The sequence below is a fragment of the Mirounga angustirostris genome, unplaced genomic scaffold (assembly GCF_029215605.1).
Source record: "Mirounga angustirostris isolate CCGP_5_RB_7025 unplaced genomic scaffold, mMirAng1.0.hap1 SCAF_13, whole genome shotgun sequence".
NCBI lineage: Eukaryota > Metazoa > Chordata > Mammalia > Carnivora > Phocidae > Mirounga > Mirounga angustirostris.
The window spans coordinates 36620579-36647572 of record NW_026991721.1 but is presented as its reverse complement, the minus strand read 5'-3'; the positions used below and the strand labels follow the sequence as shown (position 1 = coordinate 36647572).

The window sequence follows — 26994 nt, the reverse complement described above, 5'->3', positions numbered from 1 at the left end:
CTCCAGGTCCGGTGCTCCTGGTAGTAGCGGCTTCCGCGCCTGCCGCCCGGGTCCTCGCAGCTCGGCCGACCAAGCAGGAGAACCCGATCCCGGCGCCCAGCGCAACCTGCAGGAGCGGCCGAGCCCCGCGCTCCCGCCCCAGCTCCGAGGCGGGCGCAGCCGCAGCGGGGGGCCGGGGCCCGAGCCCGGCGCCGCCGCCGCCCGCGGTGGGGGGCGGGCTGGGGGCGGGGCGGCCGGGGCCGCCTTGCCGGGCGCGATCCCCGAGCGCAGCACCCGGCGCTGCCGAGCCTCCTCCCGCGCCGCCGAGCCTCCTCCCCCGCCGCCCGCTAGCAAGTTTGGCGGCTCCGTGCCCGGCGCGCCTCGGGATCCAGGCGCATTTGTTTCCTCCTGGTTTCCGCGCGCCCCGTTTGGCGGGGACCCTCGGGAGCGATGCCGAGGGATGTGATTTTACTTGTGTGGTTCTGTGTGTGCACCGCCAGGACAGGTAAGCACGGCTGGGGCGGTCGTAGGCATCCCGGGGAAGGGGGGAGCCGCGCCGCTGTGCCCAGTGCCCGCACAGGCGTCGGGAGACCTGGAGACGAGCTCCGCGCTGGTCCGGGAAGGGCGGCGCGGCGTGGATGGCTCCCTGGGATCGCTCTGCCCTGCTGCAGGTGAAAGGGTGAGAAGTGGGACTCACGGGCTCGAAGATGCCCCCATGAGTGCCCCCATGAGTGCCCCCTTCCTTGGAGACGCGGCCTCGAGGACGCCGGAGTGAGGGGCGCGGCCGAGCCGGCGCACCCTTCTGCTCCTAGTAACCAGCTTCCGGGTCGAAATCACAGCAGGTTCGGCCCGTGAGCCCCACAGCCCCGAACTTGAAAGGTGCGGTGGAAACCGCTCTTCCTGCGCGGGGTCGGGCGGGGAAGTGGCAGCCGCGGGAGTCGCACCCGCAGACAGAGCGCTTCCGGCCGGCGGGCAGGCGCGGCTGCGGCCGGGGAGGGCACGGCACCGGGTGAGGGCCGCGGGCGAACCGCGGGATTCCGTGGTCTCGCCTGGTCCCCTCTTGACTCTCCCCAGGGGAACTCCAGGAGCATTCTCTCCCCCTCCACCCAGTCTCCAAGGCCTGGACGAACAATAATTCGGGGGAATGGGAACCGTGGAGACAATCCAGGGAGATTTTCTCAAGCTCCCAACCAGTTTTCCCTTGCTGTAATTGCAGGTTGGGGATTGTGGAGGGAGGACGAGGATAATTGGCGTAATTTCTGAAGTCCCCCCTTCGTTCTGCCTTCAGAGACGCAGTTGTGAGGACTCTAAGAGCACCTCCTTCCACCCACTCCCACTCGCCCCAGCCCCCATAGCTCATGGGGTTTGGAGACCCTTTCTCAGTCGTCTTCTCCACGGGTCTCATAGTAGAGGTGGGAAGGTGGGGTGGGGTGGAGTAGGCACAGTATGGACAAAAATACAGCTCTCCCATGCTGGGGGTGGGGGTGGGAGCGTGGCGAATTTTTATTCTTGTGCTAGCCAGCCTTAGCACGCGCTGCCGACCTTGCACCCCAGAACCGGCGTGTAGTCAGTCACCCCTCCCTTTATCTTTTCTTCTTTTACCACCCGCATTTCCCTTTCTAGAGGCATAGCCTCCATCCCAGGTCAGGCAGCAAGTTTATGGGGAAAGGGCTGGGGAGGGTGCCGTGCCTTGGTTAGCCTGAAAGTTCCCTCCGCCTGCGCCCCAGGAGCCCCTCTTTGGCACTTAGCCCGCCTGAGGATACAAAGTTGGGCGTCTAGAGTTTCCTGCTGGTCTTTTCCATTTACCCAGGTCTGAGAGGGTAGCAGCTTTCCCGTTGCTTAATGGAAAAGCAACGGGTTTGGACTTCTCCAGGGACAAAAGGAATCCTCCTCCCTTTCCTGTCTTCATCTGAGCTTCCCATGGCTGCAGGGACGCCAAGGCTCAGTCCAGTCTAGAATAGTTGCTTCTTGGGTAGGGGCACATCGGGATGGGCTAGGCTTTTAAAACCAAGAGCACACTTGAAGAAATGCGCCCCCAGAAAATCAGGACGGGCGAGGCTAGTGCAGAAACTGGGCTACCAGTCCCGTGCCCAGAGAATCTGGTGCTGGTGGGCATCTTAATGGAGGGACGGAGGAGAGAGAAACTAGATGGGGGAGGGGGCAGCTTCTTGGTCATTTCACATCCTCAAGTGCAGATCGTTACTGGTATGCCTAAATCCTTTGTTCTCATTAGTTCTTTGAAAAGTCGGCAAAAAATGCCCCCATCCGGAATGGACTGTGCCTCCGGGGTGCATTGCTAGTGGAGACCTTGAAGAACACAGTCTTTTTCCCTTCCCCACACCAACCCCCTTTAAATCTTGTAAAAATTCTGTTGTAGGAGAGATTCATTCATGTATTTATTCACTCATTCAAGGAACAGTTGAGCGCCTTGCTGGGTGCCAGGATTGCTTATGCAGAGAGAAAACGACTTGGTCCTTGACTTCCAGGAACTTAAAGCTTAGCTGATAATCTAGGTAGAAACTGGAGAACATTTTTTTTTTCCCTACAGCTTGATGGGAGGGAGCGGGGGCGGGGGTAGTAGGAGAGGAGGGAATATAAGAAGTTTCAATGAAAGCAATACAGAGGAGAAATGGTAGGAATGAATTTTGGGGAGGGGTGGTTGATGGTCAAGGAAGGCTTTAATCAGGAGGTGACATTATAAGGGTTGTGTTTGAAGGCTTTACAGGGAGTTTTCCAGGTGGGCAGAGTGGGGAAGGCATCCCAGGCAGAGGGCAGAGCCTCTGCACAGGCGGGGGAGCATGGGAGGATCTGCCCTATTGGTTGTGGCAGTTGCTAGGGAGCTTGGGTTTTCTGTGCCCCTTGGCACTTCTTGAACACCAGAGGCCACATATTTCTTCTACAAAAATTATCATAAGAATCAGTATGGGGGGTGGTTTTGGAATTATATCTCAAGTCCTTCACTTACAATGTCTTGTCTTTTGAAGGGGTATTGATCAGCAGTTTTCTGGGGCGGCGATGGGGCGGGGGGGGGGGGGCGGGCAGCCTCTTTGATTTGCCCAGGAACCACCATTCCTGCATCAAACCTCCACTCTCTTTGGTAGCAGAGGCTGGGTCGTGATTAGTTTATCAGGATCCAAACAGCCGCTTGGAAAGTTTATTTGTCAAGAGGGACAATTGTTGTCTGGGCTGTTAACAGTCCAGGATGAAATAAACATGGGGTTCACTTAGTGAGCTGCTCAGATATCGCCTTTTAATGGAAATGAATAGATGATATCAGGCACATTTTAATTAAAGGAACCCTGCAGTGCCGTAGCAGTTACATATGAAAAGATCTAATGATAGGTGTCACAGGAAGCTGCTTAAATTGCTCATTGTTCAGGGAACTTGTTTTAAGAGAGTAAAATGGAGGCAAGATAGGAGGTGCTGTTCTCCAGTTCTTGTTATTTCTGGGTGAAAGATCACTCTGGGATTTCCAGGTACATACTTAAATAATGACAATTTAGAAGGCTACATTATTAGTGGTAATAACGTATTAAGTCCACGAGTTTTCTCCGATGGCTTGGCTGTGTGATGAATACAAAATTCCCTTTCCTGTTTGTTTTGGTCACCTGGCCAGGATGGTGGTGGTGGTGGGGGCCTGGGAGGTGGGGGCTGCGGGGAGCCCTTGGGGCCCCTTTGCTGCCTTTTGCTGCCACCTGCTGGAAAGGAGAGCTTTTCCTTTTCGAAGCGCTTACCTGGCTCTTCATTAACTCTGAAATAAGAGAGCTGTGAACAGAGCCCCCAGCCTGCAGTGATTACGTGCAATATTTGGCTGACTTGGAACAGGCCTAGAACATATTCTTCAAGGGTATTGCTTTTGGGGATCTTTGCAGGAGTCCAGGGGTCCGAATCCGATCAACTGGTTGTGAAATCCTGCCGTCAACTGAGGTCTTGGAGCATCTCTTCAGCATCCTATTTCTCTGTGTTGAACAGGAGAAAACAGGGGCCATCGCGGGCAGTGAGCCCAGATTAGATTTGGAGTGAGCCAGGCCCAGGAGGATTTGCTTGGGAGCTTAGGCCCAGGACCCTGAAGGTGTACTGAATGGTCTTTGGGCCTGAGCACTCCCTGGGCAGGACTGTGGAGTGGCCAACAATAGCAGGTGTAGATTAGGGTGGAGGTTGTGAATCCCAGAGCCAGGCCCCTAGTGCTTCTGCCACGGTGACATGCTGCCTTCCAGGTTTTAAAAAGATGTTTCTTCCCCAGATGCCTTTTATCCTGCTGAAGTCCAGTTCCCAGGCTCAGCCATTTGTAGAGCAGCAGTGGCCAAAGTAGAGCACTTGCATAGAGTTTCCTTGGAAAGCGCAGGAACTCCAGGCTTGGACAAGAAGCAGAAACGTTAAAAAAAAAAATTATTTTTATGGAACCAACGCTGTCATACTGCATAAGGTTCAGGAGAGGCCACGTAAATGCTATCTTATTAATAGATTTTCTGATTCCCGAGGCAGTGTGTAAAGTACTCTCTTTTACACATCCTGCTATTGGCACAAGGCATTTTCATCCTGAAGGAGACCAATTAAAGGGAGGGGAGAAAAGTGTATCTGGAAGCCTAATTGATTTCTCTTGTTCTGTTTTTATGGGATGTTTTCATAACAAGAGCGATACAGTTATCTTAAAACCGGGGGATCCCTTCACTTTTCGGCTATAGGAGGAGGAATGAGTGTAGACTTAATATTTAGATTTCCCCTAAGCGCAGCCAGAGCGAGAAGCCCTTCCAGGTCAGTTGGGCACGTGGAGGGCTTGGGAGGAAGGGGGACATCTGTACGTTTTGCACAATTCCAGTGGAGTTGAGGACCAGGGAGCTGTCTTATGAAAGACAAATGCTGCAAAGCCCAGCTGGGCACCACGTATATGCTAGGCATGTTCACATAGTTATCACCAAAACCTTAGGAGGCCGGAGGCAGTATGATCATCCTCATTTTACAGATGAGGGAACTGAGTGAGGTTCAGAGAAATGAAGTTGTTTTTCCAAGAGTTAGTAGGGGGAGGAGACAGGACTGAAACTGGCTCTTGGTTTAGTGTTGTTTCCACAACACTTTGTGGATGGAGTGTGCTGTGTTCTCATTTGGGGACAGGGATCCAAGGGCACCAATGGGGTGTTCTGCTAGTTCTACAGAATCTGTTTGGGTGCCTTTTAGGCTTGTCTAGTTGCAGGGCTCCTAGTCTGGGAGCATTTTAAGGATGACGATTATAGTGGGTCTTTAGTCCCTGCTTCGGTCAACTAGTGCCACAATAATATCGCATACCAAACCATCCAGAACTCAGTGGCTTAAAACTACATTTATTTTGGGGCGACTGGGTGGCTCAGTCGTTAAGCGTCTGCCTTAGGCTCAGGTCATGATCCCGGGGTCCTGGGATCAAGCCCCGCATCGGGCTCCCTGCTCAGCGGGAAGCCTGCTTCTCCCTCTGCCACTCCCCCTGCTTGTGTTCCCTCTCTCGCTGTGTCTCTCTCTGTCAAATAAATAAAATCTTTAAAAAAACAAAACAAAAACAAAAAACAAAACAAAAAAACCCCTACATTTATTTTGTTTCACATGTCTGTAGGTTGTTCTGTTCCTGGCTCATCTAGGTCTGGTTTGGCTGGGCATGGTGCCAAACTCAAGTGGGTTGTCTGCTCCATGTGTCTCCGTCTCCTTGGACCAGGGGAGCCGTGGGGCCATGTTCTTTTCATCATGGTGCAGAGGTGCAAGAGAACAAGGCCTACCCCACAAGCACGTTCAGGCCTCTGCGTGTGTAATATTGCTAACATCCCAAGCATCCCAATGATCCAAATAAGTTAGATGGCGAGGCTCAAAGTCAAAGGATGCAGAGGTTTACTTTCACTCTAGTGGAAGGAATTGGAAAGCCCCGCAGCAAAGGGTGTGGATCTGGAGGGGTAAAGATTTGAATCCAATAATCAAGTCAACTACAGTTTTTTTTTTTTAAGATTTTATTTATTTATTTGACAGAGAGAGAGAGAGAGAGAACAAGCAGGGGCAGCAGCAGAGGGAGAGGGAGAAGCAGGCTTCCCGCTGAGCAGGGAGCCGGATGCGGGGCTCGATCCCAGGACCCTGAGATCATGACCTGAGCCAAAGGCAGACGCCCAACCGACTGAGCCACCCAGGCGCCCCTCAACCACAGTTTTTTTCAAAGATTGTTTCCTTGGCCTGAATGCCATCCTGTTGTCTGGTGGGATCCCTAGATACGCATATGGCTCGGAGGTCATTGTACCCGAAGCAGTGATGGTGCGCCCACTCATCAGTTAATTATTTAGGTCCTAAATTCAGGGCGTACCAGCTGTCAGCCCCTGTGCAAGGCACTGGGGCTCCAGGGACGCTTCTGTCTTCTCGTGTCCAGCTAAGGGCACATTCCCCAGCTCACTTTCCGAATTCCTAGCCAGAGAAAGACCAGCCTGGAGGTCCTCAGATCCCTCTTGATTTAATTTTTGCCATATAGGTGAACAACACTATAGATCAAACTGAGATATTAGTTCTTTTCCTGCCTTTTCAAGGTGATCACAGAACTGCTGATATCTGAGCTCACTTGGAGAAAAACATCACCATGACTTGGGCTGATAGACACCCAGTGGCTCAGTCCTTCTTTGCACAGAGTAGGTATTCGACCAGTCTTTGTGAAGGGAGTCTGTGTGAGGGATGAGCAGGTAGGATGGGAACTTACCTGAGATCATGATGTAAAGTAGGAGCATCTCCTCCTCCTCCTCTTCAACACACACCTTAAGCCCTCCAATGATTTCCTAATTGCAATTAGGATAATATCCATCTCCTTGCTGTGGCTCACAAAGCAGGCCCTACTCTTTGGCCTCATTTTCGACCACTCTCTCCCTGCCCATTCTGCTCCAGCCACACTGGCCTTTTATCTGTGGCCCGAATGTGCCATATCTGTTCCTGGTTTGCAGTGGGCTATTCTCTATCCCTGGAAAGCTGTCCCCGCACCCCCCACCAGAACCTGCCACTGCCAGCCCTGCAGGCATTCAGGTTTCCGCTCAAAGGAGCCCTTCCTGAATGTCCTTTCTAAAGCCCCACCCAAGTTGCTTTGTATTCCATGACTCTGTTTTATTTTCTGCATGGCATTTATTGCCATCTCAGATGATCTTATCTATTTTTTTTTTTTTTTTGCCTCCTCTTCACTCGTTAGCTCAGGACTGCGTGCTCTGTGAGGACAGCTCCAGTCCCCGGCACTGTGTGTTACATTGTAAGCGCTCACTAATACCTGTTGAAAAGGTACTGCATGGATGAATGGATGCAGAATGGAGAGAAGGAAGAGCTGTCCTCGAGTAAACGGGCCTTATAACGGGCTGCATTTGGAAGGGGGAAATTGAACCTTTAGTTCAGAGGACGAGGAGAAACCGAGAATGCAGTTTAGGCACTGTGCCTTCAGTTTAACCCTTTGTCTGCCTTGGCGAGCCTGCCTAGCCCAACCTTCTGTTGCTATAGCAGCTCCTGTTTTCCTCATAGGAAAAGAGTAAGGAGAGGGCAGATCTCCTTTCCCAAATCTGTGGGGTGAGGGGTGGGGGCGGGGGAGGACAGAGGAGGTTGTAATAGCTCAGGATGTCCTGATGAACATCCATTCACTCAGCCTCTCTGGGACAAATTGGGTTTCCAGATCTTGCCTCGGCAACTGCTTTGCCATCAGACAGAAGTTGACAGCTGTAGCTGATTAAAACATTTCCGACTGTGCAATCAGAATCGCACTCCTGAGATGTTAAGTGTAGATAGATGCTGCCTTTATGAACGGCTTGCCCACAGTCCCTTCCAGTGATCTCTAGCCTTATTAATACCTATCATTGGAAGTCACTTTGCAGTCATGAGTGTGTCATTGCACAGAACGCCCCCTGGGTGAGAGACAAGCTTTCAGCTTTTGCCTTTCTCAGATCGGGTGATAGGGGGCTCTTGGCCATGTTTCTCTGCACTAAGGTTCTCCAACAGAGTTGTCTAGGAATTTAACTTTCCATTCAGGGATCCCCTTGGAGGGAACATACGGCTCTTGTTTCCCTTTCTGGGCCAGTCCCTCCGCCACCCTGCTCCAACAGGGGCATGGCCCTCCTCGGCATCATGGTATCACGGCTGTGCCTGATGCGGAGGGAGTGCCCCGCGGAGGTGTTTACTGGTGACGGTGGTGTCAGGTTTTGCTGCTGCATCAGTTTGGGAAGCGGGTAGATCAGGGCCACGATCCTGTAGCCACAGTCCCCAGATCTGAAAAAGTTTGGAAGCCCCAAGTTTCTTCGTAACCCACGGGACAGCAAAAGCTACCCTGAGCTGGACTCATTTGGTGGCGAAACTTGACCTCAACTGATAAGAGGCTACGTATAGTCTTTGTTTTGCCAGCTGGAAGAAAACATCACACTTCTTGGTCCAGAAATACTGTGTTTGATTATGGGGTACTGATTCAGACTTTGCTTAGGGTGTTACCTAAAATGTAGTTTTTAGGGCATATTACCTTTCCAACATATGATACATTCTGAATCTGGAATCTATTTGGCTCTGAGGGTTTTGGATAAGGGATCCTCAATCCATAATGAACGGGGAGTGAGGGTGGGGGAAGGGACAAAGAAACTCCAGTGTCTTGGGGGCTGTGGAGCAGAGTTGTTCTCCCTTTCCACTCCCGAAGGTTGCATCTCCACAAGCTCTTCACTGGCTCCCTTGTACTCCCTGCCACTCCAGGCCTCTATAATTTCTGTTCTGTTTTGCTGCTAACAGTCTATATTTGAAGCCAAGACGGCTCTCTGTTCCTTTTCAGTGGTGGGCTTTGGGACAGACCCTGACCTGCAGATGGATATTATCACCGAGCTCGACCTCATGAACACCACCCTTGGAGTGACTCAGGTGTCCGGACTGCACAATGCCAGCAAAGCATATTTATTTCAAGGTAACGGCACCTCCTCCTTTGCATGGAGGCGGAACTTGGGGAGGAGGATCTGTCTGGGGAGTGTTCATGTGGTGTGTGTGTGCCAGAGGATCACCTCTGTGATTTCTCTTGTGTTATTGTCATAAGGTATGTTCAGAAATGTCAAGAGTATAGCAGATAACCGAGGGGTGTTCTGAGGGTGGGCTGGGGGTATTAGAGGCATGGGTGTGAACTCTTTGGTTTGGCGGTGAAATGTTTCCTTGGGTATTTTGGTGGGGGTCTCAAGTTGAGTGAAATTGCAAAGCTCTTGGAAACCATTGGCCAGCCACATTACTTTTACAGGATATGTCTTCAACTGTTATCTATATCTTTACCCGTATCTGTACTATATCTACACCTATTCTTTTTTTTTTTTTAAGATTTTATTTATTTATTTGACAGAGAGAGACACAGCGAGAGAGGGAACACAAGCAGGGGGAGTGGGAGAGCGAGAAGCAGGCTTCCCGGAGCAGGGAGCCCGATGCGGGGCTCGATCCCAGGACCCCGGGATCATGACCTGAGCCGAAGGCAGATGCTTAACGACTGAGCCACCCAGGCGCCCCTACACCTATTCTTATTCATATATTTATCTCTCCTATATAATGGGTACATGAGCACAGAGGATGTTTTATGGCTGTATTCTCTTAGGGGTGCAGCTTACTTGGTTCTCAATTATCAAGGGACTGTAGTGTGCTTCTTAAAAGCCCAACTGCCTGAGATCAAATTCCAACCCTACCACTTACTGGCTTTGAGACTTTGGGCAATCCCTTAGCCTTACTGTGCCTGTGTCCTCATCTAAAATACTAGTACCTACCTCATGGGGCTGTTATAAGGATTAGAGGAGCTACTCCAATGAAGTGGTTAAAACAGTGTTTGATACCTATAGTAGACCCCCAGTAAGTCCTAGCTGTTAATATGGAACTCGTGCTGTGTCCCAGGCAACATAGGATTACCAGCAAGAGTAAGTAAAGATAGGTGCAGGCCCTTCTAGGATAGAGTGAAAAAAACAGTCATTGCACGGGGAATTATTGAATTACAATAGCTGTCCTTACTATGAAGGAGATGTATAGGCTGCCCAAGCGAGGAGTACAGGGAGATCTGATTTAACCAGGGTGGAAGAGATAGTAGTGGTCAGGTAAAGGTTACCCTGAAAATGGATGTGTCGGCAGAGACTTGAAAAATGAATAGCAAGCCTGGTGTAGGGAGGGGTGGGAGTTCAGAGCACTCTGGGCGGGGAAAACAGTGTGTATGAAGGTCTGAAGGCAGAAACCGATAGCAAGGTGTCTAGTGTGGCCAAGGGGTGGCAAGTGTCTGGAGAGGCAGGGAGGGGCTGGGTTACACTGGACCCCGTGGGCAGAACTGATATTTAGCTGATATCCAGGGGCTTAGATACACTGATGATTTATGGCCGGTATCCGTTCTGATAGGTGGGAGGCCATGTATACTTGTGAATGATTGTAGTTCTTATCCTCGCTTGTGGTGCCAGGTTAGTGGTTTTGTACTTCACTCTCAGAGCAGTGGGGGCCTTTGCAGAGGTTGCTGCAGGGGAGTGACCTGATTAGATATGATAGTCAGGCAGTTTGGGCATTCCTCTGTGAAAACTTCTGGCAGGGTTCTTTTAACTCAGCCTTTTGTCAAGACGGCAAAAGGATTATTTTAGAATGGCTGGACCAGTATTAAGAGATGAGATTTACATATATATACTGTAGGGATCACTTAGGTCTTGTTAATGGTATATAATAAATCTACAGATATTATATGATGATACATAACAAGACTATGGATATGCTAATTTCCATTTATTCTTATTAAGGGATTGGTGAAGTTCCTAAGCTGGGTGTGGTTAAGAGAATACAGATGGAATTACTTTTCTTTTTGCCTTATACAAGGTCTGCTCAGTTACTGTTGAGAGGTCATGCTTCATTAAGACTTCTGCCTCTATTTAGATACATCCCTACATCCCTTGAACCAAGTACCATGCATGGCACATAATAGGTGACAAATACACATTTTTAACTGAATTAAAATTTCCTCTGTCCTATGTGCTACTTTACTCACTACTCATTCACTTATTTATTCCACAAATGTGGGCTTCTTAGGCAAGAATTCTGTTACTTTGTGTGTTCTTTGCTTTGGCAATTACCTCTGGGATGTCTAGCAGGCTCCAGCCATGGGGAGGGATTTTCAGCTTCTTTGGTGGAAAGAGTAACTTCATTATGGGAGGTTGACCGAGGAGGACTTTCCCTTAAGGACACTTGTGATTATATTGGGCCTAACTGGATAATCCAGCATAATCTGTCCACCTCAAGATCTGTAATTTAATCATAGGCTCAAATCCCTTTTGCAATGTAAGGTAACATAGTTACATGTTCTGGCAGTTAGGACCTGGACATCTTTGGGGAGCCATTATTTTGCTTACCACACCATCCACCCTCTAGTCCCCAAGGATTCATGTCTGTCCCACATGCAATATACAATCACCTCATCCCAATATTCTCCAAAATCTCAGCCCATTGTGGCATCAGCTCAAAGTCCAAAATCTTATCCAATCTCGTCAGCTGAAAAATTCCAAATCTGATTATCTAAATAATCTAAATCAGGTATGACTGTGACTCTGAGTATCATAAATTTGGGGGCAAAACTCCTCTCCATCTATGGATCTGTGAAAAGTAGGAAACAGGTAATCTGCTTCCCAAATACAATGGTGGGACAAGTGTAGGATGCCTGTTATAGATAGCCCTGCTAATAGAAAGGAAATGGGAAGAAGAAAGGGGCCACCAATCCCAAGAAATTTTGAAATCCAGCAAGGCAAACTCAAATATTGAGTTTCGGGGCTTGGGAATAATCCTGTGTGGTCCTTGGCTCTGCCTTCTGGGCCCATGACTCATTCCTTTGAGTTATTCTTCCTTTTTCAGGCAGAGTAGCACGTGTTTGTGGTTAAGTAGTTTTATCAGCCTGTTCCCTGCCTGTAGAATTATTGAAGTCCTTCAGCTTTTTCTCATTTCATCCTCTTTCAGTTTCCTTCAGTACAAGTTGGCAGTGTTTCTGCTGGTATAACATTCTAGGAACCTTTAGGGTCTCCTGTCCATGGGAAAAGAGGCCCCCTACAGATCTTTCTTAGATAGCCCCATCTCTATTCTTGACCTGTGCTGTTCATAATGATTTAAAGTGTTCCCTAAGATGATATAGGTTTTCTCTACCATGCTCTTTACTTCCTTCTGGAGTCTTTACAGGTATTTAGACCATTTATATTTAATGTCACTATTAACATGTTTATATTTAAATATATCATTTTGCTATTTGTTTTCTACTTGTCTCATGTCTTCTTTATTCCATTTTTCCCACTTTTTGGCTTCTTTTGGATTAATTGAAGTTTTTTTTTAATGATTCCATTTAATTGCCTTTGCTGGCTTATTATCTATAAGTCTTTCATTATTTTAGTGGTTGCTTTAGGCTTTATAGTAAAAATCATTAAATTATTACAATCTACCTTCAAGTAAGAGTATACAACTTCATGTATATTTTAAGAACATTTCAATAGTTTACTTCTTTTTTCTTGGTCATCAATCTGTGATCACACATTTTATTTCCCATACGACATTGTTTTTATTTAATCAGTCAATTATCTTTTGAAGAGATTTAGATAATAAGAAAATCAATCATGTACTTACCCATGTAGTTACGATTTTCTGTGTTTTTTGGTCCCTTGTGTGGATTCTTATTTCCATCTGGTATCGTTCTCATCCTGTCTGAAGGACTTCCTTTATCATTTCTTAGTAGTGCAAGTCTGCTGGTGATGAATTCTTTTGGATTTTGTATGTCTACAAAAGTATTCTGTTTTCATTTTTTGAAAGATATTTTTGCTGGGTATGGAATACTGGGTTGACAGTTTTTTTTTTTCCTTTCAGTACTTTAAAGATGTTGATTCGTTGTCTTCTCATGTGCATTGTTTCCAACAAGAAATCTGTGTCACCCTATCTTTGTTCCTCTGTAGGTAATTTTCTTCTGATTTTAAGACTTCCTCTTTGTCACTGATTTTGAACAATTTGATTATGATGTACCTCAGTGTGGTGTTCGTTATGTTTTTTTCTTCATGAGATCTCTTGTACTTCATCAAATTTGGGAAAAATTTGGCCATTATATCTTTAAATATTTTTTTCTGTCCCCATCTCTCTTCTTTAGGGACTCCAATTACATGTATGTTAGGCTGCTTAAAGTTGTTCCATAGTTTACTGATATTCTGTTCATTTCAGAAATTGTAGTTCATTTTTCTTTCTCTATTATTTTTGATAGTTTCTACTGCTATACTTCAAGGTCACTGAAGTTTTCTTCTGTAGTGTCTGCTATTAGTATCATTTAGTGTTTTTTTCTTATCTCATATATTATTATATTATGGCTTCATCTCTGTAAATTTAGTTTTGACTCTAAAAAATATTCCATGTCTCCATTTAACTTTTTGAATAGATGGAACATAGTTATAACTCTTTTAATGTCCTTGACTGCTAATTCTATTGTAATTTTGATTGATTACTTTTTCTCCTGATTACTACTTCCTTGCATGCCTGGTAATTTTTGAATGAATGCCAGACATTGTGATTTTACCTTGTTTAGTGCTATTTTTGAATTCTTATAAATATTCATGGTATTTTTCTAGGACACAGTTAAGTTACTGGGAAACAATTTGATCTTTTTGGATCCTACATTTAAGGTTTCTTAGATAGCCCAAAGCAGTGCTAATGCTAACACCTAGAGTAGAGCTAATTATTTCCCATCACTGAGGCAAGACCTTCTACCCAATTCCCTATGAATTGTGAGAATTTTCAGCTTAAGTGGTGGAAATAGGTAGTATTCTCTGTCCTTGTGTGTATATTGAGCACTGTTACCTTTTGGGTGCTGGTTCTGTGTTTTTGGGTACTTTTCTCATATGCATGTAATCCACTGAGTACTGATCTTGAGAGAGATCCATACTTTTTTCTCTCTGCTGTTGTCTCCATTCATGTCTCCTGTCCTGTGAAATCTAAGTGCCTTGGTGTCTCCCCTAACTCTCTGCTTTGTCACCTCAACTCAGGGAAGTTGCTGGGCTCTGCCTGAGTTATTCCTCTGACACAGCTTGGGACCTCTCCTGGAGCAATAAGCTTGGGTAGTTGTAGGGCTCTTCTCTATTGTTTTCCAATTTTCAAGGATTACTGCCCTTCAGGAACTGATACCCAGTGTCTTGAAAACTGCTGTTTCATTTGAATATTCATTTTAAATTTAAATTCAGATTAATTCAAATTCAAATTCAAAATTTATTTCCTTGCCCACACTAGCCATATTTCAAGTGCTCAGTTGCTGTATGTGGTTAGGGGTTACTCTGTTGGACTGTGCAAGTCTAGAGAGGCTCTGAGATTTTACTCTTTTACCACACCACATTTAATATGGGCAAGCTACAAAATCCTGTCTTTCAATATTAATACATGATGGCAACTAGCAAGATTCTTAAGCTCACTGCCTAGAGTACTTCCATTTACTCATTGATAAAGTGGGGTAATAATAAGATCTGCTATATATGGTTGTAGTGAGGATGAAATAAATTAATACACATAAGGTGCTACACCTGTATTTGGTACATGGTGAGCTCTCATTAGATGTGAGTTCATACATTTTTAAATAATAGGGTATAACTTTGGCCTTCTATGTGTATTATTCATCTTGTGTGTTCTTAGTGTCAGATTTTAACCTGCAGTGGTAGATTGGGATAGCGGGAAAAGCAGAGGATTGGGGAGGGAACAGAAGATTAGGGCTCAGGACTTTATATGTAATAATTTATATCATCCTCACTACAACCACATAAGGTAAGTACTTTTATTGCCCCATTTTATCAATGAGTAAATCAAAGTACCTTGAGGGAATACTTAGGGGTGCCAGGGATATGTCACTTAATGTTTTCAATGTATATGTGTTCATATACAAGATTCCAGATTCCTCATCTGGAAATGGGAAGAATACACAGATTGGGTGTAAGGATTAAATGACAGTGTATGAGAAGGCACTCTGAAAGGTGTAAAGTGTGAAAAACAAATTCATTATTCTTCATTTATTTTTATTCCTTCTCATATTTTACCATCCTAAGTCCAGCTCTGATTTGATCTATATTAAGGGAGTGAAAACCTTCATTTCAATGCTAGTCTATTAATAATATTGATGAATTTAAGTAGAAAGCTTACTTAACTGGAAGCACTCCTAAAATACCAACTCCAAAGCCTGATAGGATTTATTTTGGGGCTGGCCAGCCTTTTAGGGTTGTCTTTGTCACTGCTGTCCTTGTATAGTGCAGAGAATAGAATAAGTAAGATTTTTATTCCCTTCCTACTTGAAACAAATTATATTTTACTAGGGATTGGGGAAGGGGGCAGGGAGAATGAATGGCTATGTGTAAGACTGGCATAGATTTTCTCTAAGCTGAAAAACATCCTAAATACCAGCTTTAGAGTTTCAAAAATCATTTTGGAAAATCGCTGCTCGGCCTTGAATGGGACTCAGAGAAGATCTGAGGGTTTGGAACCGTACTTCTCTCTGACTGACAGTGCCTTGCTCTTAAGTAGTTGGGAGGATGTGTCTGTCCATTGGTGTCTCATTTATAAAAGTGAATTAGAATATGCATGAGTGCAGATTCTTTAATGTGTTGCTTTTTTTTTCTCCTGCCAGGAAAATGCTACCTTTCAGGAGTTCTATTTTAGAAGAGTTTCTAAAGAAAAAAAATAGATAGTATCTTTCAAGTAGTATGTTTTACGTGACAAGATAGAACAAAGGCTAATGTGGGATACTTTGGGAAGATTGAGGCTTTTAGCACCTATTGCATTCTAGGATTTATGCTAGATGTTGTGGGAGACACAGATGAATAAGGCAAAGATCTTGACCCCAGTGAGGTTATAGTCTAGAAGGGCAAACACAGAATGCCCTTGGACACTCTAATGTAGAGGGGAAGAGGAGAACTGGCTTTGTTGTAGATTATAAAGTCCTGAGTATGTTGAAGAGAAACTTCTCACTGGATAACTTGGGGAAGCTCCTTGGAGGAGGTGGCACCCGAAGCAGACCTTGAAAAATGGACAGGAATTAAATATGTAGTTTCTATGTCATAGGAGCACTGCTCTTGTGTAATCATTTTCACAAAACGGTACTTGAAGCTTGAGTTATAGCTCTTAATGCTTAGAAACTCTGAATAAGATGGAGTTACCCAAAGGGTTTGTTTAATGCTGATCTTCCACATTTCCTGCCACCCACTGTTGCCCAAGTCTGAATTGTTTTTTCTGTTGATTGGATGCGCCTAGTCACTAATTACCTCTGGGAGCATTTACAAGTCAACCTCACTTTGAGTGGAGTGATTTAGTATAACTTTGCATTTAATCAATTAGTGGAGTGATTCAATTCACATACCAGCATCTCCCAAATATAGGTATTTTTGCTCTTGCCAAAATAAAACTCAAGCAAGCTGTGGGAGTGGAGAGGGTTAGTTCGTCTCTGGGCAAATTAACACCTGCACTGGCATATTCTGGAAAATCATTCAGTGGCTATGTGACTAAATGTATATCGTAGAGAAAATAAATAATTTCCCAAATATGCATACTTCTAACATCTGCACTAAAATCTGTTTTCTCGGTCATGCTCCTTCTCCCATCAAATAGTACATTAAGGAGAACAGAGATGGAGAGAGAAAGCAGAGAATGTAAAAAGATAGTAACTCTTTTAGAAACTACTATGCATATGTACCAATTCCATACTAACATATTGGCCTTGGGCAAATTACTTTACCTCTTGGAATGTGTTTCCTCTCAGGACATTGGGTAATAATGGTAATGTCTATGATAAAGATATTCTTAGGGGTTGGGGCGCCTGGGTGGCTCAGTCGTTAAGCGTCTGCCTTCGGCTCAGGTCATGATCCCAGGGTCCTGGGATCAAGCCCCGCATTGGGCTCCCTGCTCGGCGGGGAGTCTGCTTCTCCCTCTCCTACTCCCCCTGCTTGTGTTCCTGTTCTCGCTATCTCTCTGTCAAATAAATAAATAAAATCTTTAAAAACAGCAACAACAAAACAAAACAAAACAAAACAAAACAAAAAAGATAATTCTTAGGGGTTGATTTAGATAATACAAATTCATTGTAAGCAATAAAAAATTAGATGTTAATCATTATTATTAAGAGTTCAGCAAGTATACATTTTTTCATTAAATATGTAGCAGGTATCTACTACTATGTGCTAGGCACTTTCAAGTACAAGGAATACAGCAAATCAGACAACGTCTGGCTCTTAAGGGGAAACAGACAATTTGCAAATAAATAAGTATAAAGTAAGTTCAGATAACTTTAAACAATTTATGCGTTTGTTTTTTTTTAAAGATTTTATTTATTTATTTGAAAGAGAGAGAGAGAGATGGAGAGCATGAGCCAGGGGAAGGGGTAGAGGGAGAGGGAAAGGGACCACCAGACTCCGCACTGAGCAGGGAGCCCTACTCAGGGCCCAACTCGGGGCTCAATCCCTGGACCCTGAGATCATGACCGAGCCTAAGGCAGACACTTAACTGCCGAAGCCACCCAGGTGCCCTCGATTTATGCATTTAAATTCAGACAACTGAATTTATTTTGTTTTCTTCCAAAGAGTATTTGCAATTACCTACTGTACTAAATTCCTAATGAGGATGGAGAGCTGTTGTCTGAACTGAATGTTTTTTTTAAAAAGAGGATTATTTCAACTCCTCAAGTTTATTTGTCTCTAATCCTTCTACCAACACTCCTACTTTTGTACTAATTTCATATCGTATCATACAGATGAAGAAAGATCTAGAGAGTCCCTGGAACTCACATTATCAGTAGTGACAGACATAGGATTTGAACTCAGGGATCTATACCTGCAGAGTCTTCGTCTCAGCCCCACTCCACCTCCTGCTTGTTTTTCCCTAATGCATGAGAGCAGGAATGAATAAATAAATGTGATGTGATAAAGATACAGCTTCTCTTAAGAGAAACCAAAGGACATCTGCCAAAATATCTTTTGGCAGGTATTTTAAATCAGCTAGGACAGATGGTTGTCTCGTCAGTTGGTGAATTCCATTTAATAGAATTTTATGAGTCTTTCACTTGGAGGGGCCTGCGGAATACCTGCAGATGAATACCTGGTAATCGGTTTGGCAGCCCAAAGAGAACATGCAAGAAAATCAGAATTAATATGTATCCATTTAAAACGTAGTCTCTTTGGCCTTTTGACCAGGGTTTTCTTGAGAGAGCATTGTGGGAGAATGAGATGAGCATTGACTGCAATGCTTTTGATGAATGCTGCGATTCTTAACTGGGATTTAACATTTTGGGACTAAATTCTTTCCTGTGGGAACACAGCTCCAAAATTAGAATGTAAATCCGTGGAAAAATAAGATTTGATATGCAAATATTTTATTTGAATACAACTTTTCATGGATGCAGCCAGTGCATGAAGTGAAGCCAAGATAAGCAAGGCTGGCTCAGTCCTCATGCTTACATTCTGTTAAAAAATAAGGCACACAAACTGCCTGGCAGCACAGGGTTGCAGAGTAGGCCTGGGATCATGTGCCTGGGGAAGGAGGTTCTAGAATGGCTCTTTCACTTGACTGCTGGGTCTATCACTTTTCTGGGCCTTAGGTCTTTCAAGTCATACAATTTTTTAACTTGACCAGGAGTTATTCTGCAAAACAAAAAAGAAAAATACATACAAACACAAAGGATAATAGAAGCAACAATGCTGTCACTGTCCCCCAGAATCAGCAAATACTAACATTTTGTCATATTTGCTTAGAGCTTTATAAACAATTGCAGAATAAGTTGAAGTCTCTTATGTTCCCCTCCCAGTTCCTTTCTTCTCTCAACCTCCCTAAAGGCCATCACTAAATGGTCGATGAGTAACGCAGTATAAATGAACATGTGTGGGGCGCCTGGGTGGCTCAGTTGGTTAAGCGACTGCTTTCCTTCGCCTCAGGTCATGATCCCAGGGTCCTGGGCTCGAGCCCCGCATCGGGCTCCCTGCTCCTCGGGAAGCCTGCTTCTCCCTCCCCCACTTCCCCTGCTGGTGTTCCCTCTCTCGCTGTGTCTCTCTGTCAAATAAATAAATAAAATCTTAAAAAAAAAAAAAAATAAATGAACGTGTGTGTGTGTGTGTGTGTGTGTGTATTACCTCATTTATGTGTGTCCATATAAGAAATATAATAGGGAGGGCATATGTATAGCGGCTAAATGTACAGCCTTGGGAGCCAGACTGCTTAGATTGAAATTCCAGCTCTGACTCTTGCTAGCTGTGTAATGTTGGGCAAGTTCTTTAACTTCTCTTTGACTCATTTTTTCCCCATGTGTGATACGGGGATAATAAAGTATCTATCTCATAGGATTGTTCTCTGGATTAAGTGAGTTGATTCGTATAATGTGTTAGAACGTTAACAGACATATGGTAAACATTCAGGAATGTTAACTACTGCTTATATAAATGGCATCACACAGTATGGATCTTCTGGAAACTATTTCACTCACCTTTTGAGGACCTATCTGTAGATATAGTTCATTAGTTTGAACTGCTGCAGAACACCTCAGTGCATTCATCCCTTTGCCTTTTGATGGAACCTTGGCTTGGTTCAGATTTCTGGCAAACAATATTTTAGTGTGTATTTTTGTGCATGCCTCCATTTAAAAGGTAGTCTCTGTGGCCTTTTGACCAGGGTTTTCTTGAGAGAGCATTGTGGGAGAATGAGGTGAGCATTGACTGCAATGCTTTTGATGAATGCTGTGATTCTTTTTTTTTTTTTTTTAAAGATTTTATTTATTTATTTGACAGAGAGAATGAGATAGAGCATGAGAGGGTCAGAGGGAGAAGCAGACTCCCTGCCGAGCAGGGAGCCCGATGCGGGACTCGATCCCGGGACTCCAGGATCATGACCTGAGCCGAAGGCAGTCGCTTAACCAACTGAGCCACCCAGGTGCCCGAATGCTGCGATTCTTAATTGGGATTTATTTTAACATATTGGGACTAAATTCTGTGTGAACACACCTCCAAAGTTAGAATGTAAATTAAAATTTACATTAAAATTTAAATTAAATTCTTAATCTGTGTACTTTTCCATAGAGAGGATTCTTTAAGGGAATCCTTAATTGTCCAACAAATCATTAGTCCAGTTTGGTGGTTGGTTACCTCCAATGATGGAGATAACACTGTATTGCCAGGCAGCTCATATTATTTTTGGGTTACTCTGTCAGAAATAATTTAAAGGAAGACACATTTTGGCTTAATGCAGTGCCTTTCTGTTGCTCCCTTACTCCAGTCACATTGGCCACCTTTTGGTTCCATGAACACACCAAGAGTTTCCCTGATGCATACCATCATTTCTCCTTGCAAAAGGCCTGGGAGACCCTGCCCCTGCACTTTCTATACCTGGCTCTTACTCTTCAATGTCGCTTCCTTCACGAGGCCTTCTCCTGCCATCCTACCTGTGGGGTCCCCTCTTTTGTTATCAATCACCACTTCCTGGTGTTTAGTCTTTCAGAGTTCTTACCGTAAATTGAAATGATATATTTCTTTTTGGTTCCTTTAACTTTGTTTCCTAGTCTGTCATAGATTACTTCATGTCTCCACTTGCTTTGTTTTCTGTTCTAAATCAGTACCCAGTATGACGCCAATGCCTGGCACTTATAGTTGGCACTCAAGAAAGATTTGTTCAGGTACAAGCACCTGCGACCATAGAGTAAGTTTATATCCCCTTCCCATGAGGTAGCCTCTCAGAGATTTGCAGGCAGCTTTTAAGGTCTTCCATCCTCAATTCCTTCAGGCTAAACATTTCTGATTACTTGGGCAGTTCCTGGTGTACAGCATTTTGAATTCCCCCATCATTTTTTCTTGTTTGAATACCTAGCTGTTTGTCTATGTCCCTAATGATGTTTGTTGTCTTAAGTTGAACATGGTGCTTCCAATATGGTCTGACCAGGATACAACAGAGCATCCCTTTCGTGTTCAACTACATATGTTCCTAGTCATATGTTTGCATGGGGCCCTGTCCCAGAATTAATTCATGATAAACTTATTATGGACCAAGACCCCATGGAGGTGTGTTTGTTTGTTGTTCTCACTTACTACCGCTAACCTCTGAGTTCTCCCTTCTTGATCTCATGCAGTTGGTTTTTTGGATACATGTTTATATCCTTATGTTCATTACCATTAGATTTTATTACTATCTATAAAGGGAGAGGGCTGGATTAAATCACCAAGGTCACTTGCAGCTCTTAAAAATGGAATTGGATATTCCAGAGCAGCATTGTCCAATAGAACTTTTTGTGATGATGGAAAAGTTCTGTGTCTGCACTGCCCAGTGCAGTAACCACAAGCCACATGCTGTTGAGCACTTGAGTTGTGGCTACCGTAACTGAGAAATGGAATTTTTAAAATCTTATTTGATTTCAAGCATTTTAAATTTAAGTACCATATATGGTCACTGGCTACTATATTGGACAGCACAGTTCTGGAGAAAAACTTGCAGAATTTTAAGAGATGAGATGGTGTGTAGAACATATATGGGAAAACCAGCATGGGGAGAGAATGGCCTGTTTAGGATTCATTTACTCAGTCAGTGGTCTTTTATTTATTTAATAGATTTTTTCTTTTTTCCCCCTTTTTTTCATGGAGTATCAGCAGTGTGCTAGGCACAATGCTAGGTGCTAGAGATTCAGCTGTGAAGAAGCCAGTCTTAGCCCCTGCTCTCAAGGGACTTTCTATCTGGTGCCATGGTCCTCAGCCCTGGTTTCATATTAGAACCACTTGGGGAACTTTAAAAAATTCTGATGCTGAGGACCAACCTTTAAGAGATTATGATACGCTTACAAAATAAATAAGTCATGGGGATGAAAAGTACAGCCTAGGGAATACAGTCAATAATATATGGTAACTTTGTATGGTGACAGATGGTAATTTCACTTATCATGATGAACATGGCGTAACATAGAGAATTGTCGAATCACTAAGTTGTATACCTGAAACTAATATAACATTGTATGTCCCCTATACTTAAATTAAAAAATAGAGATTATGATTTATTTGATCTATCTAATGGGGGGGGCCCACATTAGACTTGGATAGTCTTATAAAAACTCTACTGGTGAACCTAATTGGTAGTCAGGGTTCAGAATCTCTGGTCCAGGGGAAAGTAAATACCCTTTTTGATAAATAGGGGAAGAGAGTCATGTTTAAAGTTCCACTTTGGGCGCCTGGGTGGCTCAGTCGTTGGGCGTCTGCCTTCGCCTCCGGTCATGATCCCAGGGTCCTGGGATCCAGCCCATCACTGGGCTCCCTGCTCCGCGGGAAGCCTGCTTCTCCCTCCCCCACTCCTCCTGCTTGTGTTCCCTCTCACGCTGTGTCTCTCTCTGTCAAATAAATAAATAAAATCTTAAAAAAAAAAAAAAGTTCCACTTTGATGGGGAGGTTTCCTGCATATTTTAAAGTCTCCCATTTGATACCCACTTTATATGATGCAATCCTCCCTCCCCCAGAAAGAAAGCCTTTAGCTGTCTGAAACATGGTGATCCGTGAAATCAATTACATGGACTTATTTGTTGGGTAATGGTGACAAACCTGCAAACATACCCTGAAGCTGTGAACTCTATCTTCTTGCAAATTACTATTATTAGTCTTCAAACTGGGTTTCTCTGTGTGGTGCTTTTTTCATCTATAGTTTTGTTCAGTTCAAATTCTAGAACTTGAGGCTAGAACTCAGCCCCAGTGGGCTGAGAAGAGTGAGGAGCCAAATGTTGATGAGGTGGAAGGGATGTTGGCTTGGAACCTTTAAGGAGGAGGAAATTTATGGTTGTATCACTCAATATAGTCAGGGGTTTGCTGTGGCTAATAACACAAGGACTGGTTTCTTTCTCCATGTTCATTGCGGAACACATGGGGCTTCTGGAACAGGCTGACACAGCATCCTTTATGTAGAACATTACTGGTTGTTGTGACCGAGGGAAAAGAGAGCATGACAAAGCATGAGCTGACTTGTAAAGCTTCTGACTGGAAGTATATCACTTTTGCTCAAAGCAAGTTCCATGACCAAGTAAGGAAGTGACCTTCCCCTGGGAATGGCAGTAAATATTTGTGAACGATAATATAGTTTATTACAGTCTGCCTTTCTCATCCTGGGTATTTGGTTCAGCCTCCTTTTGGCTCCCAAACACACTTGTCCGCCTGACTGTCTCTAGGGACCCCATATAGAAATCGTATCCAGTCATAGCAATAGAGTCAAAGCCTAGGATTCTGTGATGGGTCTTTATATCAGGTATTCATTTGCCTCCTCTTGCTTCAGATGTGCATGAACGAAAAAGGCAAATTATTTGCTTCCCATACACCCAATATATAATGTTAGATGAGGGTTAGAATAATTTACATAAATACTTTTTTTGGAAAGGGGAAGAAGGGGAGATACACAATTATAATCAATTTTGGGATTTAATGGGGGAGATGTTATAAGGGTCCCTTACCTTAGGAATTGGGCATGTTCTTTTGTTCTCTGGAAGTAGATCTCCAGTCCATTGTTTTCCATGGCTCTTGGTTTCACTTTTTTGGGAGTCCCTATTCTTCCATTATCCTTCTTAGTGGCTGAAAAACTGTCAATCCACGTCTTCCCCATAGAAGGTTGGGGGCAAAGTGTTGTATTGTTTCTTAAAAAGTTATAAACTGTTTCTTAGTTGAAGATTGTTTGGCTCTTTGGCTGTAAAACAAGAATAAAACTTAGTCATTTTTGTCATCGATTTAATTCCAGTCCGCTGTATGTAGCAAGGGCCACACTCACAGTTGATTCTGATTACATTAAGCCTATCAGGTTTTCATGGAAGAGCCAGACTCTTTTTGCCATTTTGTCCAACTGAAAGGCACTACCTTAATTTGTTCAGATGCTTTAACAATGGGTGGGGTGTCCAACCCTTTGTTTGATCCTCAACTCAAGGCTGATTTTTGATTGACCTGCTCCAAGTACTTCTCAGTTTTATCTATCATTGTAAGGTGATGAGAAAAAGTTCTCTTTCAACCCTGTAAGCCTGGCATTTCTGACTCTCTGTTCCCTTTCATTTCCATCCACAAGGTAGCCAATTCTTTTCTCTTTCACTTTGTATTAGTTTGCTAGGGCCACCATATGAAGGTACCACAGATTGGGTGGCTTACACAACAGAAATGTATTGTCTCTAGGTTATGGAGGCCAGAAGTCCAAAATCAAGGTGATGGCAGAGTTAGTTCTTCTGAGAGCTCTGAGGGGAGGATCCATCCCAAGCCCCCTTCCTTGCCTTATAGATGGTTTTCTCTCTGTGTCTCTTCATTTTTCCTCTCAGTGCATCTCTGTGTCCTAATTTCCCCTTTTTATAAGGACACCAGTCATATAGGATTGGGGCCCACCCTCAGACCTCATATTAACTTGTTACCTCTGTAAAAACCCTGTCTCCAAATATGGTCACGTTTTGAGTTACTGGGAGTTAGGGCTTCAACATTTGAATGTGGGTTTGGGGGGATATAATTCAATGCATAGCACATCTCTTTCCTCTAGTCCTTGTCAAATGCAGCCAGTAGGAATCAAGACACATACTAATCTTCTGTTTTTTCAAGCTCATCGGATACCTTTCTCTTCTAGTTTATTTCAGATGGCAGTTTTACCAAATGTTTCATCACTGTATAATATGAATAAACATCTTTCTAAGCCCCCATTAATACTTTCTGCCCACTGCCAGAAGCCAATGCAACTTATTCCTAGTTTGTTGTTGTTATGTTATGGTAGTACCCCCATTCTTGAACCACTGTATGTATTGATGGGAAGGCTAGATGTTACAGTAAACAACCTTCAACTCTTAGTGGTTTATAATATCAAGAATTTATTTCTTGCTCATGCCGCAGGTACATCGTGAATTGACCACCTGTCTCCTTCACAGTTTCCTCTCTCTGAGACTGGGTGCAATGTCTACCAGTAGCCTGGCCATGGTTGTGGCAAAGGGAAAACAAGAATGGTGAAACATTCACTGGCTCTTAAAGCTAAAGGTTGGAAGTGATATGTGTCACTTCTGCTTTAGTTTCATTGGCCAAAGCAAGTCATAGAGTTTGCTTTAAGTCAAAGGAGATGGAGAGTACTGTTCTACTCCAGGGAGGGACAGTAAATATTTCTGAGCCTGGTTACAGTCTAGCACGCTAGGCTATTTTGGTATTTTTAGAGAAGTTGAGAGAGATGATGCCTTGGGACTAGGCAGGTGGGAAGACTAGAGCCGGGGGGGAGGAGAAGGACTTTGACCTTGGCACTGGAGTCAGCACCAGTGGGATCTATCTTTCATCAGAGACCTAGCAGTTAACACTCCAGGGTTGAAAGAATCCTTGCAGCGGGCATCATAGGGTTTGTATCCCATCCCAGACCTTCAAGTTGCAACTCTGTCACTTAGTAGCTATGACTTTTGTCAAGTGACTTGACTTGAGTCTGTTTCTCATCTGTCAAAGGGGACAGCGGTATCATCCACCTCACAGAAGTGTTTTGAGTATTTCCTCTCCCCCATGTAGTAACTGTGTAACCTTTATACTTCTGTATACTTCGGTTTCCTCATCTGTAAAATGAAGATAGTAATAATATGTATTCATGAGGTTGTTGAAAGACTTTAATGATGTAAAACATTTAAGCCAATGCCTGGCTTGCAGAAAGTGCTCAATAAATGCTAATTGTTCTTGTAGTTGTATTCACTGAGGTGACACACAATGCCAGACACAGTGAACACACAATAAATACAAGGTAATCACTTTCTGCACTAACATTTTATTGAGGAGTGCAAGTCTAAGAAGCCCGAGTCAGGGAAATGGGGACAGAAGCAGAGAAGGAGAGAGGACAAGGACAAGGACTAATTACCAAGCAGGCCAGTTTCCTGACAAAACTGATTACTCAGAGAGGTCATAGAGTCACCACATCTCCCCGTGCTCAGTGCAGTAAGGGGGGAAAAGAGAAGAATTTATCTGTTGACTTCCAACTCTCTTGGATCCAAGGTCCCTCCATGAAGCCTCTATGTCCCTAGACTACTTACTGGGCTGCATGTGCATGGATGCTGTGAGCGCTGAGACATCTCCTACCTTGGTGGGGCCTGAGATGAAGGGGGGTGGCGTGGGTTAGGAGTGGTTGCAGCATAGATGTGAGCCATGAAAGGACCTGGAAGCAGTCTCCAGGGCAGGCTGGAGTTTGTAGTGAGGGGGCGGGGGGTCAGCAGCAATGTGGCCGCGTCACCACGGGGGTAGTGGAAGCACTTGCCAGGGCATTCGGGCTGGAAAGCAGGGCAAGTGTGTGAATCTGGGGTGTCCTATAAATATAGTCAGCATCTTTGCCCCATTTTCTCACTTTACAGGTGAGGAAATTGATACCCAGAGTGGGGAAGGATTTATTTAGGGTGATACAGCTTGTTGGCTACAGAATCTAAATTAGAATCCAGGTTTTATGAAGAGTTAGTTCTGAGGTTTCCTGATCTTTAGATTTCTGATTCAGTTCTAGCTCATCTTCATCCAGCCATCCGTCCACCCACCCATCCAGGCATCCGTCCGTCCATCCATCATCTCTGTGCTTGGCATTTATTGAAGGCCTCCCTTCTCTCTGGTGCTGTGCTGGGCTGGGCACATCTCACAGAAGCCCAGGACACTGGGAGAGGGGAGCTTGTGGATTGCCTTTTTCTCCTCACTTTATGGCCTCTTCTGCTGTGACGGTTGGGAAGGCAAGCTGTCTGTGGAGCTGAGCCAACGGGGAGGAAATTGGATGCACTTAGATGCTTGATGGATAGGATGACTGAGGTGGCCTGGGGCTGAGGGGAGGGAAAACAGTGGTTCCCTCTCTGGCTTGAGCTCCAGTGTATTGGCAGTAGCTCTGAAATGTAGGGGGAAGATGGATTTCCAAGGAGGACATCTGGCTTCTGTGAATCCCCTAGGACCTTAGACATGGCCTCCCTGGGGAGCCAAACCATCAAAAGAGGGCTGGTGGCTCCCTAACTGTCAGGCACTGTGTAGAAACTGGGAATTACAGGCAGGTCCACATTCTGATTCCCATACTTTTCTTTTTTCTTTCTTTTTTTTTTTA

The 26994-nt window shown here is 44.5% G+C and overlaps 1 protein-coding gene across 2 annotated transcripts in view; it reads left to right on the top strand.

The window, feature by feature from the left end:
• Window positions 1-320: 320 nt before the first annotated feature.
• Window positions 321-26994, top strand: part of NELL1 (neural EGFL like 1) — an 808674-nt gene continuing 782000 nt past the window's right edge. For both annotated transcript variants that reach the window (XM_045894008.2, XM_054512010.2), the window contains exons 1-2: window positions 321-484; window positions 8753-8881. In XM_045894008.2, coding sequence (XP_045749964.1) covers window positions 430-484; window positions 8753-8881 — 184 coding nt within the window. In that variant the 5' untranslated portion in view covers window positions 321-429. The remainder of the gene's footprint in view (window positions 485-8752; window positions 8882-26994) is intronic.